The 21,464-nt window shown below is 39.9% G+C and overlaps 1 protein-coding gene across 2 annotated transcripts in view; it reads right to left on the bottom strand.

The window, feature by feature from the left end:
- Positions 1-21,464, bottom strand: part of znf407 (zinc finger protein 407) — a 205,530-nt gene that overhangs the window by 86,597 nt on the left and 97,469 nt on the right. For both annotated transcript variants that reach the window (XM_086039134.1, XM_086039135.1), the window contains exon 5: positions 19,115-19,189. In XM_086039134.1, coding sequence (XP_085895260.1) covers positions 19,115-19,189 — 75 coding nt within the window. The remainder of the gene's footprint in view (positions 1-19,114; positions 19,190-21,464) is intronic.

Genomic DNA, 21,464 nt, shown 5'->3' with positions numbered 1-21,464 from the left:
AGGGATGCTACACTTATGATCAAACTTATGTTACATATCATTGCTGTCATGTGAAAAACACATCTCCTTTTTTTTATTTTTATGAATATATGAACATGAGGTCTAGTCAATGCGGAAGATTGCCAAAAAGAAAAAATACAAACGCTCGCCACAAGTACACATCCTGATTTTACACACTGCCTGGGAAAGTAGGAGGCGCTGTGGCGTTGTGCAGTGCTATGCCTCTCAACCGCTAGTAGAAAAAGAATAAGGAAGCGGCTTCAGAGCTCTTCTTTCGGCATGTGAAATTGAGTGGATTGCAGAGCAGTAGAGGCCAAGCGTCTTTACACCGAATGTTTCCCCCCAAAGCAGGAGGAGAAAATGAAGAAGCCCGAGTGAGCCGCCGCTGCTCCTCGCTCCGACGCTCGGTCTGCAAACATGTTGCTATCGCTACTGTGGCAGTCCAGCCCCCGGCCCCTTGGGTGTTTGATAATGTGGCCCCCCGAATAATTTAGTTGAATTGCCCTGCTGTACAGTATATATCACCATACTGTAGCTTATAAATGAACTATTTTTGACCTGTCGATGGGTATATGAAACATTCACGTGCATATGCATTTGCATAATGTACTATGAAAAACACGGGGTCTCGTATGATAAGTGCATATACACACACAAATATACAAATACACACCAACGTGTCTCCGGGTCAGGGGGACAGCGGCAGCTCTGAGCCTGCTGTGTGACCTGGCGTCCAGGTGCTCAGGAAAACCGCTGTTAACAGCAACGATTGATGATCTAATCAAACTGTCACCACAGCAATCTGCTACAGGGGAGGGGAGTCTGCGGGTGTGTGTATCAGTGGAAGGTGGTAGGAGTGGGGTGAAAGCAGGTGGGGTGGAATATCCAGGAGGCCTCGTGCATGCTTACTGTTAGTCCAAATTGAGAGTGACAATCTCAATAGTGAAAAGGCCTCTTTACCCCCCTATAAGCAATGGAGGAAACTACGACAGTCCTCTTCCGGAGGATGTCACATAATCAAGGGAGCTACAAAACACCCTCACCGCACTCTCATCATTATGCGTTGATTCAAGCATGGTGGGAAACTACTAAATAATGTGTAACATCTAAAGGCTACATTATGTCCGGACTGCAGCCGGTTATTTACTGGCTCGCATTATATTAGAAAAATCTGGCCAACATAAATCTTGACTTTCAATACTGGGTGGTGCAGCAAGTCAGGAGAAGAGTAGAAGAAGAGGTAGTGCCATGGTGCCACTGGTGTCAAATGTCAAACAAAAAACAAGTAATAATAAATGTTTGGAAATAAATACTGTATATACAGTGGACCTGAACAATGCATGGGGGATGGGGACTGAGCAGGCCCGCCAATAGCAAAAATCTGCAAATAATAAGGTACAACTAGACCAGGCATATTCAATGGCTTTTCCACAAAAAAACAAGAGTTAGCTCCTCAAAAAAGGAATGAATAAATGATCTAAAAATATATTTACAGTATATATGTATTCATATTTTAACAAAATATCGAAAAACACTTTTGAATAGGTACTCATCTACAGTTGCAAAGGTGCAAGAAGTGGGTATCCACCATATTACCAAAAGTCACAATCACAGAATTAATATACACTAAACAAATATAATTCAATGACATTAGCTTGTCCATACGCATTGACTAAAGTTTGGAATGTTCTTTCTTTTTTATTATGTACATTGAGATGTTGATGCTTTTTAAAAAGGTTTATTTCTCAGGTACAACAGGTTACTGTTTGTTACAACCTATATAGAGATGGCCGCGTTCCGATACCAGTTACCGATATCCGGCCTCAACATGCTGCCAATATCAGTCACTGAAAGTTATGGCGCCCTTTTGTGGCCGTTCTACTATCAGGAAGTAAATGGCAAGCATGGCTGACAACGTTTGTCTCAACTGTATCCACGTCAGTCCACTCATATATCCAGTGCAATTTCTGTAGGTAGGTACCTAAGGTACATACAGGATGACCCAATAAAAACAGGCCCCAAAAGATTTGGAAATTTGAAAATGGATTTCTGAAGAACAAAATGCCAATGAGTATAATGTTTTAATGTGATGTACAGTACTAAACACAAACTAGTTATACCTCATGTTGCATTTGATTCCGTAATAATAAAAAAAGAAAAGAGAAAAATAAATTATGTCTATTGAAAGTTGGGGCCGTTTTTTTTGGGGGGGGGGGACCCCCTGTATTAATGCTTAGAGTCCATTATTGATGTATACATTCATTTGGTAACTCAATTTCTGCAGGGCTAACAGTGTTTTTTAAATTTCATTCTATCCAGGTGTATTCTCTCATATGCCCATTAAAATTCAACCTATACAAGTTTATAAAGTTCATATTAATGCTTAGAGAGCAATGTTAGTGTGTCGCTACCAACATTATATTTTTATTTGCAAACTGAATTTGGGTGGTACTTTCTCCATTACTGTATTTCATGCATATACTTACAATACTTTACAAAATTGTCTGCTTTTCTCGATGAAGAAAAGTAGAATGTTGTTATTATAGCAACATAGCAGTTTTACTTGTGTATTATATAGAATGCTATACATTATACTTTTTTTTAACCTTTATGTATCTTTATTTTGTAATATTCATGGTATTTTCCTCTGGTTAGTTGTATTGTATTATTTAATCTTTAATCCGTTTACTATTTTTTCTTATTTTGAATAGGTAAAAAAAAAAAAAAAAAAACAACTACGATATTTATCAATAGTGGCTGATATGAAACACCTGTGATAAATTTTTCAGCTGTATTGCCCAGCCCTATTTTCCAATTCCACTGTCATGCTTAACAGTTAACAATTGAACCTGTATTAATCTGTCATTGCAGCTCATTTGCCCAAATAAAAAAAATGTCATTTTATTTCTCATTTGTGTACACCAAGCACCCATCTTGACAGAAAAAAACTGAAATATAGAAATGTTTGCAAATTTATGAAAAAAGAAAAACAGAAATATCAAATGGTCATAAGTATTCAAACCCTGTGCTCAGTTTTGAGTAGATGCACCCTTTTGAGCTAGAACAGCCATGAGTCTTCTTGGGAATGATGCAACACGTTTTTCACACCTGGATCCTCTGCCATTCTTCCTTGCAGATCCTCTCCAGTTCTGTCAGGTTGGATGGTGAATGTTGGACAGCCATTTTCAGATCCCTCCAGAGATGCTCAATCGGGTTTAGGTCAGGGCTCTGTCTGGGCCAGTCAAGAATGATAACAGAGTTCTTCTGAAGCCACTCCTTTGTTTTTTTAGTTGTGCGCTTCGCTTCATTGTCCTGTTGAAAGGTGAACCTTCGGCCCAGTCTGAGGTCCTGAGCACTCTTGAAAGAGGTTTTCCTCTAGGAGATCTCTGTACTTGGCCGCATTCATTCATTTCATGTGTCTTGCACTGAGAGGCCTCTGTCGGGCCACTATGCCATAACGCCCCGACTGGTGGAGGGCTCCAGTGATAGTTGACTTTGTGGAACTTTCTTTCTTCTCCCCTACTGCATCTGTGGAGCTCAGCCACAGAGATTTGGGGGTTCTTCTTTACCTCTATCACGATGGCTCTTCTCCCTCGATTGTTCAGTTTGACTGGACAGCCAGGTCTAGGAAGAGCTGTGGTCGTTACAAACTTCTTCCATTTGAGGATTATGGGGGCTCTTAGGAACTTTGAATGCGGCAGTAACCTTGGTCAGATCTGTGCCTTGCCACAATTTGATCCCTGATCTCCTTGGGCAGTTCCAGTTCAACCTCATGATTCTCATTTGCTCTGCCATACACTTTGAGCTGTAATGTCTTATATAGGCAGGTGTGTGCCTTTCCGAATCAAGTCCAATCAGTTTAACTAAACGCAGCTGGACTCCAATAAAGGAGCAGAACCATCTCCATCAAGGAGGATCAGAAGAAATGGACAGCATGTGAAATATGAAGGTAGCTGCATAGGGTCTGAATACTTATGACCATATGATGGTTCAGTTTTTCTTTTTTCATAAATTTGCAAAAAAAATTCTACATTTCAGTTTTTTTTTCTGAGTACATGCGAAATAAATTAACTTTTTTGATTTGGTCAAATGGCTGCAATGACAAAGAAAGTGAACAATTTCAAGGGTACTTTCCGTACCCACTGTGCATGGCACCCCTCGATCTGCCATTTACATATGCTTAATTAAAAAGCAATTGAATAGAATTGTTTTTATCGGTGTCTTAATTTGTGAGACAACCCAATTTATTGTCATGTCATACCAATTAATTTTCACCCAGTTTCCTCTCACATCGCAAAAACATGCACGGTCAGTTAATGGAAGACTATAAGTGTCAGTGAGTGTGGACGCTTGTTTGTCTGTGCTCTGCAATTGATTGGCGACCAGTTGAGGGTCGTACCCCGCCGAGAGTCAGGTGGGATAGGTTCCAACACACCTACGACCCGAGTGAGGATAAGTTGTACAGAGAATGGATGGATGTCTCCCAATTTAAAATCCATCCATCTTCTATGCTGCTTATCATCATTTACACTGCTTTCTAAATCATTATGCAAATTGATTTTTCTTTGGTTTTCCTAAATAGTTGACACTATTTGTGAGTTTCTGGAGAGTTTCTGCTTGCATTTCTTTGTATGATGTCAGAATAGCCTCCCAGAGCTGCTGTTTGGATATGAAACAGAAGTGGTGGAGGTAAGAATTGCGACGCTGCTCTCCACAAGCGGTCCTGTTATAATGGAACATGACCTGCTTTTGATTTCCGCAAATATGATCTCCTTAAGCTGTAAACTCTACAAATTCTTATTTTCAGCTCTTTACAACATATATAATGTCTTTAAACTCTGTTTTGCTTTATAATTTGGAGCAGTGAATCTTAAGTTGTTTAGTTTTTTTTCCTCAAACAAGCACTGTTGGGTTTGGGAGTTCTTTCAAAAGCTTCTGAGTTACACTCTTAAAATCTGATGACTTGAAAACTATGCTGGCGGTAATTGCACTGACAAGTAAGGTGAAGGGTTGCGGGTGTGCTGCAACCTACCCTAGATGACTTTGGGTTAGAGGCAGGGTACACCATGGACTGGACAATGAGCACGATAAACCACTGGTCCATTTTGTGGAGTCATGCATGCAGGGCAATTCATTTTGTTTTGGTCTTGTTTCCAATTTCAAATGTGCAACGGGCATAGGATTTCAGATTGTGATTTTTGTATTCAAACTAAAAATGGTTACAATGCTTTAGGTGCTTGTATCTGTAATGTTTAGTTTACAAATTTCCATAAATTTTATGGTTACAATGCTTTAGGTGCTTGTATCTGTAATGTTTAGTGTACACATTTCCATTAATTTTGATAGTATTGTGATAATACTGATAAGTGAGATCATTTTAATCACTATAATCATGATGTGAAATCTTCAAATCATTTCATCTTTAGCAAGGACTTTGAACAGCAAAAACTCATGTCGTTTTTTTGACAGTGTGAATGTGTAAATTAGGCCCAAAAAGTATCAAATGCAAATTGATGTCATTTAGCAAAGGGTGGCAAATATTTGTTGCGATTTTTAAAATACTTACAATTAAAATTGTCAAATAATTAGTGCATTAAGAAAATTCTTATACACAATAATTACTATGGCTAAATCATATTTGTTGTTTTACATTGCTATATGCTATTTTACATTTTATAGCTGACTGTATACAATTATCTACTATGCATAAAGACTGATGTATAGATACATACAGTAGATAGCTAGACAGGAGCCTTCAAACTTAATAGTGGCTTGTTAATCGCTGCCTGTTATGCTCGTGTTAATCACCTTCCCCAGGATATATCCACGAATGCCACTTGCCTGTCCAGTTCGCATTAATTTAACCGCTGCAAAGCTAATTCATTGATTAATTGGTTCATTAGTGATGCCTGGCAACATCCATTTCTACCATGACAGTCTAATGTTTCAATCGAGAAGAAAAACAGGCTGGCAACAGGCCAGTTTTGGCACAGTCCCACTGTGCATAATGTCTGACCACTACAGTACCACCAGTAAGCCTCACAATTGTGTCATTGTGCAGTATAGCTCCCTGGGTTTGTGCCTCAGGATGTGACATGGATATGAAGGACAACTGTGTACATTTTCTTTTCCAGTCTGGTTGAGTAATGTAACTTGGATAATAGTAAAGGGTGACATAATTATTCAGGCAAAACGATCGTGAAAAGCTAAAGGGACTGATGGTTCTTACCTTAGCCATGAAGATGAGGTAGACACTGTTGTGAGAAGATAAACTACTGCTGTAGGGTTATTCCATGAGTCAAGGTCATGTCACTTTGACATGACAAGTGGACTCCGATTCTGGCACAAGCTGTCCAGAGCTAACTAATATTATTGTTAGTAATAAGATCCAGTAGGGCCCTGCTGCACCCTGTAACAAGGTGCCGGATTATACTGTGACTTATACCAACACACAGCCTGACACAGACAATGTATGTGACAACGTTGGCCAAATGATGAGATGCATACAGTAATCTCTGACCGCTCTACTTCAAATTACACAGGCCAATTCTTTTTTATACTTTTCTCACTGTGGTTGTTTTAAAACACTGATAGCACTGCATTTTATTTAACTAATGATGAGTTTAACAACAGGGGTGGGAATTTATGTATTACAGAGTGTCAGCAGTATACTTCCCTCACACAGTGTACCCACAAAAACACACATATCTTGCACAATTCTGCACTATGTGCCCATGACAAGTGCATAAAAATCGTTCCCAAGTGATGGCACAGGCCAACCCATAAAAACTTAATGCATCTAATTTTCTAGTAATCAAACTTTTATAGACTGTGATGGCTTTTAAACTAACAAATTGTAATTATCGCTTAATTTTAACAGCAATATTAGCACGATCCTTCATTCTGCGAGTGCTCATTCTTCATGAAATATTGAGTAGGGTAAACAGTGAGTCGCTGTCTGTGTAGCCCACAATACGAAAGGTCTGGTAGGGGTCGCTGAGACCTGGCCAGTGCCACAGTGGGGCAACTGCAGAGACCCGAAGAAACTGATCTTCATGAATTTCATTTCAACACACAAAATAAGTCATACTGCAGAAAACAAGTAATTAGTGCTGGTAGCAATGGAGTTTTGTTGCTATTTCTCTCCAGTTTATGTTGTACACTATTCTGTTTTCATAAGCGTCCCCTCTGTAGCTGAGACAAACTTTCAAGATGCTAAATATCCCATAGTGACTTACTTTGAAGTTAACATTTTCTTGCTGCCTTGCCAGTGTTTCGTTGTACTAATCACTTGCTTACAGTACCAGCAGCATGGGATGTTACTGACTGCTGCCCTTGGGTGGCTACAAACTACGCCTTACCACCCAACATCAAGACAGAGAGACAAAGTGATGACACAAGCAGATAAGGAAAGGAAGAAAGAGCAAGATGAAAGAGCAGATTCATTATCAATAATTAAGGGAAAGGCTTTATTATAATGAATTATAGTCTGTTTTATCAACTCTTATCTCCCTACCACACAACTAAGACCCTTCCTTAGCCAGCACAAATGTTGCATACACTTGTGGTTATATACAGTATATTTTTGTGTATGTGACTTCACCCCAGTCTGCTCTATTTGGCTTATACGGTCACAATACTGACTCCAGGCAGGACTCTTCTGTCCGGTGTCCCCATCCGGCCAACATAGTCAATATGGCTGCACTGTGAAGCATGCTGGGATGTGGTTGCAAGCCCGATGCCAAACTGTGACCCTGCCATGGCCACTTGACCACAGGCGGCAACATTTGCATACATTGATAGTTGTGTGCAAATCACAAACTAGATGAGCTAAAGTGTTGAGAAATTCAACACTTCATTAAGAAATCAGGTCACGTTCACCTCTGTCACTCTGAGATTCAATTCTTCAGCATGCATTATACATACTTTGTGCATGACACATTTAGACAAACTAATCGTTAGGGGGAAGATCCTGCATTGAACCAATGAATTAAGATATTCAGTACAAACTTTCTCTGTTCACTTGAGCTCAGCCGCGAGCATGTGCCACACGGCAACGGTGGCTAAAGAGCGCAGGGGACACCAAAGAGGCGGCAAAGCAGTGCCACCTGCATGCTCAAAACATACACATGCTTTACTTCTCACACCGATTTATAATCTTCCATGTCATGTTCAACTTTTGACAGAAAATAAATATTTAACGCATTTAGGCCGGGAGCGCATGGTAGAAAGGTGGTAATGCGCGGTTGCACATTTCTACCTTTAATGCCGGGAAAGCGGATGTGAGAGCCAATGCTTGGAAGTATTATTTTAATTCTGTCATCATTTCTGTCAAAGTAGTATCTCAATTTCTGTCATCATAAAGATTTAATGCACTTGTAGCAGTGGTAGCATAGCAGACAGCGTTTTAGTATACAGTATGCTGGTAGTCACGGAAGCAAACAGCTTTTGACCGAGCTCATAGTCTAAGTACATGTTATCCATCTGCTGTACTGAATGACATTGCTCACTTTGTTGGATTACAAACCTTCAATACAAGAAGACAAAAAAGGAACTTTGAGTCCGTGTGAGTAATTCAAAGAAATTAAAATCATGGATAAGAAGATGTGCTTCTATGGACGAGTCAGAACTACCTTCGACTACCAATATTGAAGCTAATGGTAAAACAGGGTTTCTGCCATTACAGCTGATATGTCTCTTTTTTTTTTTTTCAGCCAATGAAATGCATCCAACTATATATGTGACGGTGTCGTCGCCCCTGTAGCATATTCTGGAATTTGTTTCAAGCAATCTTGGCGGACGCAGACTATGGCAGGAGTTCTGAAATAAGTGATGGTAGTGATACAGACTACCAGACTTGTGGACTTTGAACCAGTGGAAACAGTCAATCAGGATATATATAGTGTGTGTAATATGTTTGTAGACAATGACGATGTCGACAATGATTTCTAAGGCTGAGAAACAGAATGGAGGGTGGCTAATTACCACTCCAATCGCTGAAGATATTTCAACCGCGACCCGGAGTTGAAGGTAAATATATCCACAGATGCAACACCGTTGCAGGTATATAGTCACATTTTTACTGAAGAACTCGCAACTCTTTACTGAAACCAACATTTTACAGTGACAACTGCTATGGCAAAGATGCCAAAATGTACATGAATGTGAAAAAAGGGCTTTTCTTGTACTGACTTTATTTTTTTTTTACATTTTTTGATTGAGAGTGTAAGGGGACTCAACAAATAGTTAGTCATCACATGCTGCAATTGTATTGGCACTATATATCAGCGCTGTCATGTGAAAAACATATCTCCATTTTTTAATTTTTTTTTCATTTTCTTATTTTTACATGAATGGTGTTTCCGCGTTATAATTAATCATTAATGCGATTTTAATGTGAAAATTAAAACAGTTCCCAAAATTGAAGCAAGTTCAGCTTTTGGGACCTGCTACTTATTGCCAACCTGTTGGGGAACTGCTTTCACTGAGAGATCTGGATGATTCACATATCGTTTTGTTTGTTTTATTGTTTTTCCTTGGATGAAGTTTGTTGATTTAAAAAAAAAAAAAATTCAAGGTTTATAACAATAAACTGGTTTGTGTGAAAGCCACAGGTCTAAGCTCTCAAATTATTTTAGAATTATGTTCTGCATGTATCTGATGCAGGGGCTGACATCAATTATTTTGTGGGTGTTGTACAATATTGTTGAATTTCCAGGTAAACTTCAGGTTTTAGGGGGTGATTCTAAAGTCACCCTTAGGATTTAGAGCACATATGTCAAAGTCAAGGTCAAGAAGGTTTTCTACGGCCCCTGGGATGATATTGCTTTATTATTAGATCCGGCCCGCTGCCCGCAGCAAGACGGTGTGGGTAGCAGATCTGATCGGGTCCTTTGCGCCTGCCAAAGACGTCACGCTTTAAAATATACTGTAGTGACTTCAAAGAACACGCCGTCCTTCGCTCGCTGGACGCAGTTCGCGGGCCCGGCGGCCGCGTCCAGCGAGCCGTAGCGTAGGGCACGTAGCGAGCGTAGGGCACGTAGCGAGCGTAGGGCACGTAGCGAGCGTAGGGCACGGCCCCCCGGCCCGCGAGCGTAGGGCACGGCCGCCGGGCCCACGAGCGGAGCGCACGGCGGTCGGGCCCGCGAGCGGAGCGCACGGCCGCCGGGCCCACGAGCATGCTCCGTTGAGTTAACAGCTTTTTTAAATGCTTCTTCCTCGTTGGTTTAAAAGCTGCTTCTTTGGTTTAAACGCTTCCTCATGTTTAGAGGCGGAAGCGCGCTGCCTACATCACGCACCATGCTGCAATCGGGTTTGTTTTTCTTTTTTTCTAGAGAACGTTTTATTGAAGGCATTTCTATTGGTATCAATCACATGTCAATCGTGATACATATCGATATCGAATTATCGGCCCAGCCCTCCTAGATGTAGGTGAAGTGTGCAACCGGGGCCACTTTTAATACATTTTCTATGGGGCAGTAGCGAGCCATCTTTTTGAAGATTGCACAATTGAATAATTAATTATTGCTGAATTTACCAGGCCTTCTATGTGTGCAAAGTTTCATGAGTTTTCATGCATGTTTACATTCTCAAAATTAGCATTGTGTTATTGGCAAACTGGACGTTACCATGGCAACAGCTTTTTGCGAAAAATCTCAAACTTTGTGTTTTAACATGATGAAAGCCTACTCTTCCGAGCAAATATGAGGGAGAGCTGCCAGGAGAGAAACATGAAAGAATAAAACATGTACTTCATTTAGCTCGTAGGTGGCGCTCCCACTAGGATGAAAAGTTAGTTCGTAGATGTCTTCAGTTGTTGTCTCATCAAATGTGTGAAATTTTGACAAGATATTATGGGGATCACATTACAGCTGTTTTTAAAGTCAATGTGATGCTGAATTGTAAAGTAAATTTCAAATGGCGGACTTCCTGTTAGGTTTAGCACATGGCTCCAAGAGACTTTTTTGTACATACACCACCAGATTTTCGTATATAAAGGTGAAACGTACAACCGGGGCTATTTTTTTTTTTTTTTTAATTCTAGGTGGTGCTAGCGAGCCACTTTTTATACAATTGCGACATAAAACAAAAAAAAGATGATTTCACCAGGCCTCTTGTGTGTGCAAAGTTTCATGAGATTTAATGCATGTTTGGACCGTCAAAATAAGTGTAGTTTTATTTGCGAACTGCCCGTTGCCATGGCGACAGCTTTTAACGAAAAATCACAAATATTGTAGCTTAACATCAGCAAGGTCTACAGAGTCTTCCGAGCAATTCTGAGGTTGACCTGGTTAACCTGCGAGGAGAAAAAGATCGAAGAATAAAACATGTACTTTTATTAAATGTCAGTAGAAGGTTTTTAGCGGCTATTGTAATCAGAGCTAATTCATACTTAAACTTAATTCAAAATGGCCAACTTCCTGTTTGGTTTAGCAAATGGCTCCAAGAGACTTTTTTGTAGGCCTTGAACTGTTACATATAGCACCACTTTTTTGTATATCTCGAAGAAACGTACAACTGGGGCTGAATTTTTTTAAAATTCTAGGGGGCGCTAGCAAGCCATTTTTTACAAATTACACAAATATATAAAACAAATATTGATGATTTTGCCAGGGCTGATATATGTGCAACCTTTTGTGAGATTTCGTGCATGTTCAGACCCTCAAAATAAAGTTTTAATTCAACTTATTAAATTAAAAATTTACTCCAAATTTGATGCCCCGCCCCCGTCATATAGTTTATCAAAACCAAAAAAAAAAATGTCCCAGTTGTTGCCCCAGGTCTTAAGATGATATATCCAAAGTTTGAAGTCAATCGGATGAATTCATCCGGGACATGGTTGCAAAAGTATACACCCTGTAAATGTGCAAAAATGGTCCAAAATTGGACATTCAAAAATTCATAGCTCACTCTCCGTTACACTATAGAGCAGGGGTGTCAAACTCCAGTCCTCGGGGGCCGCCCTCCTGCATGTCTTAGAGGTTTCCTCGTCTTGATTCAAACGATCGGGATCAGGATCAGGCTCCTGCAGAACTTGCTGATGAGCTGATCATTTGAAACAGGTGTGTTGCAGCAGGGAGAGATGGAAAACAGGCAGGACAGCGGCCGAGAGGACCGGAGTTTGACACCCCTGCTAATGTATGGCTGCAATGGCAACATTTTCGTATGCCTAGGTCAAACGGGCCGGGATTGGTTTTTATTTTGCCACTCTAGGTGGCGCTACAGAGCCATTTAGTTTGCGTCGTTTATGGCGACTTTAAAATATAAAATTTTTCGCCAGGCCCAATGAGACTGCAAATTTTGGTGAGTTTCCGTGCATGTTTAGGGGGTCAAAAAAGCGATCCAACGCGGAGAAATAGAAAAATAATAATAATTTCTATAAAAACAATAGGGACCTCGCAGCAGTCGCTGCTCGGGCCCTAATAAAAATATGAATATTAAGACATTTTATTTTTATAGCGTTTTCGTCTCACAGACGCTTCACAACAAGAATAAGTTAAAACAAATAAAACCTAGAGTTAAAACAAATACAGTTAAGCCCCCCCCCCCAAAAAAAAAAAAGATATATGATGATATCCAGTAAATCGATTTAGACTGATAGGAAAAAAAATCTTGGTCAGACTTTTGTCCCTTTATTGGCCAGCCATATTATCTTCTTAATGTAAAAACAGTATGTGGTGCACAAAAAAACAAAAAACATTGAGGACTCCTACACGATAGAGAACTGAGCTAAGTCAGCTGATCGCTTGGTCCCCTACTATCTTGAAAGTTCATCCAGCGAGGTCAGTGGATGGGGGGGAGGGAAGAACACCAAGCAACAACTTCTGTTGATCCTTTGAGAGTGAGACCAAAATTGTTATGTGTATCCCTGATTTTGTATAGTTGTAAGCCATTTACTTTTCACTATAACCAAGATGTGTCATTATCATATTTTTCCCACCGTTACTGGCTGTTAAGATAACTGTAAAATACAGCAGCATTAATGCTAACCAAACTGTGTGCAGGCTGTAGCAATTAGACATCTCTAAAACAGTGAAATCATTCTTGCCCAAGAAGAAAAAAAAGTTAAATAAATATATCTTTCTTTTTGGGCTGTCAGCAGTCCTGTTTTAAGAATGATGAGTGTATTAGTTTAAGCAGTTTATTATAACAAGCGTGAAAATTACCAGCATTTTACCTGTGAAAACAAGTATGCGAGGCAGGTCAGTTGTCTTTAGGTACCCTGTTTTAAAAGAACTAATTACTAGCAATTGAGTCAAGGTTGCTGTTGTCAGTCACTCTCCCTTGAGCCACTCCTCTAGTTTTTTTTAATCGTGGAATTGTGTCACACACATACACACGCTCACCCTTACACACAAATGTGCATGTGCTTATATGTACACACACACCTATGCATGCACACATACAGACACACGCCCCCCCCCACACACACACACACGCCCCCCCCCACACACACACATAATGTTTTCTGACAATGAAATGAGACGGTAATATTTGATTCGAATAAATAAAACACATTGGGCCGGATTAGATGTGAAAAGTACAAAACACTCTTTTGAGTATGCCACTCACCACCACTTTTGCAGCTATTTCCAAGAGCCAACACAATCTGTTATAGTGAGTACACATGCCATTTAGCAACCCCTACTTGGGATCTCACTACATGATTAGGCTTTTTTTTTTTTTTTTTTGCTGAGTGCATGTACAGTACTAATTTCATCATCTCCAACATGAAAAAGATGCTTATTGGAGTAGTCGCCTACTTCATGGATCTTAGCAATAACATGCAATATCAACAATAATAATTCCCTCTTTGAAATGAATCTAATCATATCCTGTCACAAGTCAACATAAACAGTTTTTGTGTACTTACCTGAACACATTGAATGTTTTCCTTCAGGATAGTCTAGAAGAGCACATATACAGTTTATACAAACAAAAGGACAAAAAAAATATATCTTGGCTCAGTGCCTGCAGTGAGGAGTGGTGGTATGACAGAAATGAAGACCCAATTGTGTCACTTCATAACAGTTCAGCTCTCTCTTTCACTCACGCACTCACCCAAACGGCCATTTGATTCAACCTCCCATCTGGTTCATCCTATTCCTTTCTCCCAACACAGGGTGGAAGTAAACATCCATCCATCCATTATCTATACCGCTTATCCTCACAAGGGTCGCGGGCGTGCTGGAGCCTATCCCAGCTGTCTTCGGTCAGTAGGCGGGAGACACCCTGAATTGGTTGCCAGCCAATCGCAGGGCACACAGAGACAAAAAAAAACATCCACACTCACAATCACACCTAGGGGCAATTTAGAGTGTCCAATCGACCTACCATGCATGTTTTTGGAGTGTGGGAGGAAACCGGAGTACCCGGAGAAAACCCACGCAGACACGGGGAGAACATGCAAACTCCACACAGGTAGGCCGGAGCTGGGATCAAATCCACAACCACTGAACTGTGAGACGGACGTAATATATACATATACACATACATATCGTAGTGCTGTCAAATTTACCGCGTTAACGGACGGTAATTACATTTTGTAATTGATCGTGTCAGAATATTGCCGCATTTAACGCATGCGCAACAGAGCGGACGTGTGTCGCCCGCGGAAGCATAAAGAAGCATTTCAAAAGAAGTAGGCAGCTTTAAATCTCAGAAATGTGAATAAATTGGCCTCAGCGACTGAGGATGAGTAGAGAAGAGGCCTGTCTTGTTTTGTGATAATTTATAGGAGGAACACACGACGTGCTGATAACTATACTGCATCTCACTCTCATAATAGAACAGAGCATAACACTCATGAGCCAATCACATTTGTGTGCACTTCGGGGACCACTCGGAAAACAAAAACTCTAAGAATATAAAACAAAAAATTAGAAAGAGGGCAGCTCACACAGCCAAACAGCGTCCTGTTCACTCAGATGTTTTTTTTTTTTTTTAACAGTTCTTGAATTTTACCAAGACAGCAATATTGTTAGCATTAGCATAGTGTGTAAAAAATGCTGTCGTCGTCGTCTACTACCAAGCGAAGACCCTTCCCTCTCCGCTGTGTGCGAATGAAGGGTTTGTGGAAAATAGGTCATGTTGTGTTAACTTTGAGTGGTGTGGTTTCCGAGTTCTTAAACGCAACACTCGGTCCGTGCTCTCAGTGACCTCAGGCATTCACAGTCAGCAAGAGAGCCGATCAGCAAGAGAGACACTGTTGCTGTTTAATGTCAACCGTGGGACCGCGGGTAAACAACAACTGTGTTTTGGTTTTTAATAAACGTCAGTTTGCTGACTAATTCCTCCATAATCGCTAGTAGACACTACAATGTGTTAGCGTACCACAACAGGACATGCATGCGGAGTTCCATCAGAAACTGGCACATGGGAGTCTGAGTGCTAACTGCAGCTAGCTTCCAAGAACGACTGTACCGATGTGAGAAATGAAATCGGGCATCAGCCACAATGTGCTTTCTTTTTAGATGCTCGTTAATCACCGCCATGCTGCTATGAAAGGGAGATTTACATCGTTTTAAGTGATTTTCTGAATGTGCCCTGACTTTGGACTGTGTTGCTAATGCTAACGCCATGACACCATTACCCACAATGCTTCTGTTTACATCACAGATGACCCGGATAACCACTACTGTGCATGTGCGTTGCAGACGGCAAAGACGAGAGAGCGGCCAGTTAACATGGCGTTGCGAATCGATTCTTTTATATTTTTACATCGATGCATATTTTAAGCATTTATATCGATTTTTGATAAATGGTTGAATCCCTACTAATTAGCCTTGTGTAGAGACATTTATGTACATGCAACTGCTTATGTTCATTTTATTTGTATTTTGTGTTCTACAGAAACCACTCACACACCCAAATTAAACAGAAATCTAACTTTTTTATTACTTTAAAAAGTAAAATTTTTAAAGATTATTACTCACATGAACAAAACCATGTTCTAATCAATAAAAGGTCCCATGAATCAGTCACACAAATTTTATGTACAAAAACAGAATATGGTGATGTTTTTTTAAAAATATGAGCTCTTTTTTTTTTTTACGATATTGTGAGCTTTTATACAGTTTCGTGAGCTTTTTATAATTCGCCAACCTCTCCACAATATTGTGATAATTATCGTATCATGAGGTTCATATCATGATATTATCCTATTGTGTCATTTGTATATCGTGACATCCCGACTTAATACAGAGAGTACGTTATACAAAAGTGGACTCTATTTTCTAATTTGTTGACTTCTAAAGGCAACTGCGTTGAGAAGTCACCAAATTGTAGGAGCCATTAGTGTTTATGGGTGATTTTTCCTCATTGGGATGTGTGCTTCTGTGTTATGCACGAGCCGGGAGCGGACCACGCGATTGATGGTGTCATCAGTGGGAGTTGTGGTTTTACTTATTAGTAGGTGCATTCACCTGTGTGGAGTACACTCACCTGCGTGGAGTGTGTGTTTGGTGGATCTTGTGGTGGGGTGAGTGTGGGAGAAAACTTTTTTGTTGACCGTGAGACGCTACTGTAAATGACATTGTGAGTGAAGACGTCAACGGACCTTCATATGGTGGAAGAGCTGTTTTGACTGAAAGAACACTCGCAAGGCAAAACTCAAGTGCCTGTCAGTTTCCAATACTGTGGATTCAATTCAAACAACAACATCCAAGTTAATGCAACAGTTGGTGGGCGCGTCACCAGTGTTTAACTCCCCCCCGTCTTAGCCTGCCGTGGCGTAATTTGAGTTGGTCGCCACAATACAATGGATTGTAATTAAGGGTATCAGAGTACATGGGATTAAATACAAATGTACACCACCGTTTTTAAATTCATATTCACTTGAAAATTTGAAAAACACTCAAGTTTATGATGGTAAGGTCACAAAATGTAAAAAAAATAAAATAAATTAGTTCAAGGGGTATGAATAATTTTTCAAGGCACTGCAAGCGTCACGCTATGCCTAACCAGGTGTCTTCTTTCAGTAGCATTTATTCTTTGACTAACAGTTCTTCGCAGTGTTCTAAAAATATCAGGTGAACAACAGGGCCATAGAGATGGTGATGAAACTGCCTCCCTGACACTGTCCCACTGCAATCCATCTCGCCACGGCCTGCCACCCAGCACATGTGTGCCATTGGCTTCCCCACACATCACAACAATCCTTATCACCCCTCAAGTCACCCCTTTACTTGTCCCCAGTTGCTAGTCCAATACCACAATCCACACACAAAAACATACTTCCCCCACGCCATTTTAGTATCCAGGTCTGGGGTTTCAAAACCATTGCAGTCATCAATCATCAAGCCAGCCATCACAATGATATACTTACACACGCACAAACACTAATGCACGCACATACATATTTCCTTTCTGTCTTCTTTCTTTATCATACATCCCATTTTCGTATTTGTAATTGTTATCCTCCTCCATACATCTATTATCTTACATTCATCCAAATTTGCTCCACTTAAGCCCTCCCCAATGACCTTGTTCTAATTAAGCTTTTGGAAATATGATAGATAATTAATGATGAGATAAAACCCATCTGTAAGGCTGTTGGAAAAACGATGACACCTTGTACTTTTAGCTTGAAAAAGACTGAACCGGATGATTGTTGTTTACTCACACATGAAAGGGATTCATCTCTTTTGCCTGCATATTCTGTGCAAATGTGCACGAAAGAGTGCAAACAGACAGGAGCCCAATAAGATTCAAACTATTTATGATTGTTTGGTGTGCATGTGTGGCTTGAACATATTGGACAAATGCGTCCACTTTTTGTTTAAGTAGGCACTGAATGACAGCATGACCTGCTTCAGTTTGCTAACCGTCAAACCAATCAGCACATTTTTTCTTGGTCAGGTTGTAAGACGAAATGAGCTGACGCATACTGTATAATACATATTATATTTACATTTTTAAAAAAGATCATACAATGTTGCCAAGTATCTTAATGATATGTCTGTGATATGTTTCTGTCAAAATAGTGTCATGATAAATAATTGCAGCATACGCGCAACACACACTATTTTTGGCATGCTAAAATTAGGCTGTTTTGAGGGACACATCCCTTGTACTACACAATAATATTGATGATAGTTAAATTCAACCCACAAATCCTATATTGCATGCTTTTCCAATATCGTGCTGCTCCCTAATATATACTGTGTGTGTGTGTGTGTGTGTGTGTGTGTATGTATATATATATATATATATATATATATATATATATATATATATACACACACATTTTGATATTAGGGCTGTCAAAATGAAAGCATTAACTATCAAGATTAATTAAAATTTCATAACGCACAAAAAGAAATTAACTCGGTTAACTCAGTTTTATTTACTTCCTGTAGCAGCTGACCTCTGCTCACTGTGCAGCCAAACTTAGAGGAGAGTCACTGTCGCGAAGACGGACTTTTACATAGTTTTACTTAAAAAAAGTTACTTGACGGCTTATTGGAGAAATCCCAAATAATTTGCACACTTTGCACAGCCAAATTCAATTGCCATATTAGTTGTACATCTTTGGTGTATCGTTCAACTGTTCTATTTTACAGGAAAATAATATTTCAAGGATCAAACAAAGCTATTATAAGTCTTTGAATAGAAATCCTTTTTTTTTTCCACATTAATTCCAAGATTTTACTCAAGTAAATAACGGTTCCAAGCTTCGTAAAAAATTATATATAATAGTGAGTGCATCTGGGTGCTGTTTTAACCTCGCTCAAAAAACTGAACTGGTGAATTAACAGTTTAACCATAATTTGGGATTACATGGTTTTCAGTCTTTGCAGATGCTTTCAGCAGTTATCAGGAAACATTTACAATGTATTTAGAAACACATGTCTGAATTCAATTTACAGGGTCTTTAATTCAAGAAGGAGAGTTATAGAGAAAAAAATGGGGGGAAGCTGATAAAGTTTGACAGACAAAACAGTGTAAGTAGACCAACAAGCAAACAGATGGGACCATTTAACTGGAGTAGGAAATGGAAGATCTCAAACTAAATTTAACTTGAAATGTGTGTTAATTTAAGATGCCATTCTCCAGAATGTATTTTTTTTTCTAATTAAATTAATGTGGGAATAAAATAGGTTGTAAATTTCACCTCTCTTTACGTTGGCCAATTCCATGTTTGCCAAGTAGGTGGGTGCTGAGGTGTTTCTTCATCACAAAGGCCCATCTGTATAAACAAAGAAGTCAAGAGTCAACCACAAAGAAATGTCAATGCATGCAAATGTCATGTTTTAAATATGAGATCATAAGTGAATTTATCATGAACAGTCTTTGGTTTTAGTCAAGTTTTGTTTTTCATTTTTCCCACAGCTCGTGCATTAACAAGTGAAAGAATTGTGCACACATGTGCATGTACCCAAATGCTCATGTGCCTGGAGTACATTCAAAAAGCAAGCACACCAACTAAAATAAGAAAGAAAAAAAAAAACATGCAGCAGTACTGATCGGACCAAAACAAGCACCATGTTCTAACTTTAGTGGATTTAATGCGTCTCCTAAGCGGCACATGAAAACATAATGAAAGGATGTCAGGACTAAATACTCAAGACATCCAAGCTGCTTCCACAGTGTTTTTATTCTCTGGCCTTCTCATTTAGCACCCATCACTTCCAATCAATGTGGAACGGAGAGACAATGACCACATCTAAGGACTGAGGCTGGAGCTTTATGAAAGAGACCAAGGGACAGTCATGCGGTTGTACTGTCACTGCGAAAACTCAGGTCCCTTCCTCTTCAATGCTTAGTCCAATCCTTTAGATTTTCCCCTATTCTGACTTGTTCATCATTCTATTTCCTCCCCAGCAAACTAATGTGGTTTACTATTTGGGATGAGTCTCTAAAGAAGCAAAAACATAATTGATTTCTCCTTTTATGTCGCCATGTCAGATTAAATCAACTTTGCACACATGCACACACGAGCATGCATGCCCCCCTTTCGATTCCCCGCGACCCTTGTGAGGATAAGCGGTATAGACAATGGATGGATGTATAAACTTAAAGCTTACCCTATCTCCAGTTAGTAAAAATACACACACCACCTGGCCGGAAAAGTAAGACAATGCCTACTTATGACATTACCACTCGGCAGCGTTTCAACAGCTTTTAGTCTGTCTTTAGGTACAAAACATGCGGCCAAATTCATCCTCTCAATATTTGACCACTTGACAACTTTTCACGGATGCGTTTTTATTTGTTGTGGCTCAATTAGCCGCACACTGTCGTCTATATGTGTGTGTGCTCAAACGACACATAAATTGAAGTCAACGGCGGCACACACCGACGCCATGACAGATTCCTCACACATGAACTCCGACATACGATGGCAGCCAAAGCATCACAAAATAGACAACACACATACACGGTGAGGTTTTTCTTTTGCACGCCGCGGTAAATTTTAACCAGGCTCAAGCATGCTGTAGCTGCGGCAGTATTAGCTTAGCGTTCTGTGAATGCTCTCCTCCGCTTTAAAAAAGTAATGATCACCATTTTCACCACAGCCTTCGCAATTACAAAATCCCGCTCTCAAATCGCGATTATACTGCAAATACTATTAATCTTCAGCCCTAGTCAGTATCAACATAAAACTTTAAGGCTTCAACAAGCAAAAAACATGGCAGATAAAGTCTACTAGAACATATGAACTTAATTTGGGGTTAATCAGAGGCACTACAATTGTTAGCAGGTGTGTGCTGTCTAGGAATGGCTCGATACCACTTTTTAATGACTTTACATGAATTTGAAAGTGATTGGTTCATTCCGAACAAAACCACTGCCCTAGTTATAATTAGAAGTAAACACTTGTGCAACCACATTATCAGTTGTTTATCTCGATTTTTTTTTTCAGTTGAGTTCTACAGAAAACGTGATTAAACGGCGTAAACGTTTCAGAGTGATATATCTTGTTCAGATTTTTTTTTTTTTACATAACAAAAACCTTATATTTTAACAGGGGTCTTGCAGACATTTTATAGCCACTTCAGATCATGAAACAGCATACCGTATTTTCACGACTATAACCCTAACCCATCTCACAGCCGCTGTGAAAAAACAAGTAAAGCAAATGAACTCCGAGTTTGCCATTATTCCTGGAGTCTTAACAAAAGAACTCCAACCACCGGACATCGGTGTAAATAGGGTGCTCAAAGTTAAGTTGCGAGCGGCGTGGGAGCGATGGTTGACGGACGGCGAAGACAGCTTCACAAAGACTGGGAGGCAGCAAGTTACGCCACGATTTGGGAATGGATTGTGGATGTTTGGGCTGAAGTGTCTGCTTGCACTGTTGTGAGAGCTTTCACAAAAGCACAAAAACGAGACTGACTCGGACAATGACGAAAGCAAACCTGGCGTGTTTAATGGAGAGCTTTCCCAGCTATTCGTTTCGGATACCGAAGATGAGGACTTTGATGGATTTGTGGATGACAGTTAATCATTGACAATAATGT

This window comes from Filicampus tigris, chromosome 8 (genome assembly GCF_054856515.1).
Source record: "Filicampus tigris isolate MCC_2025a chromosome 8, RoL_Ftig_1.0, whole genome shotgun sequence".
Classification (NCBI taxonomy): Eukaryota; Metazoa; Chordata; class Actinopteri; order Syngnathiformes; family Syngnathidae; genus Filicampus; species Filicampus tigris.
The sequence above is the reverse complement of the archived record's forward strand: the minus strand, read 5'-3'. Positions and strand labels throughout refer to the sequence as shown.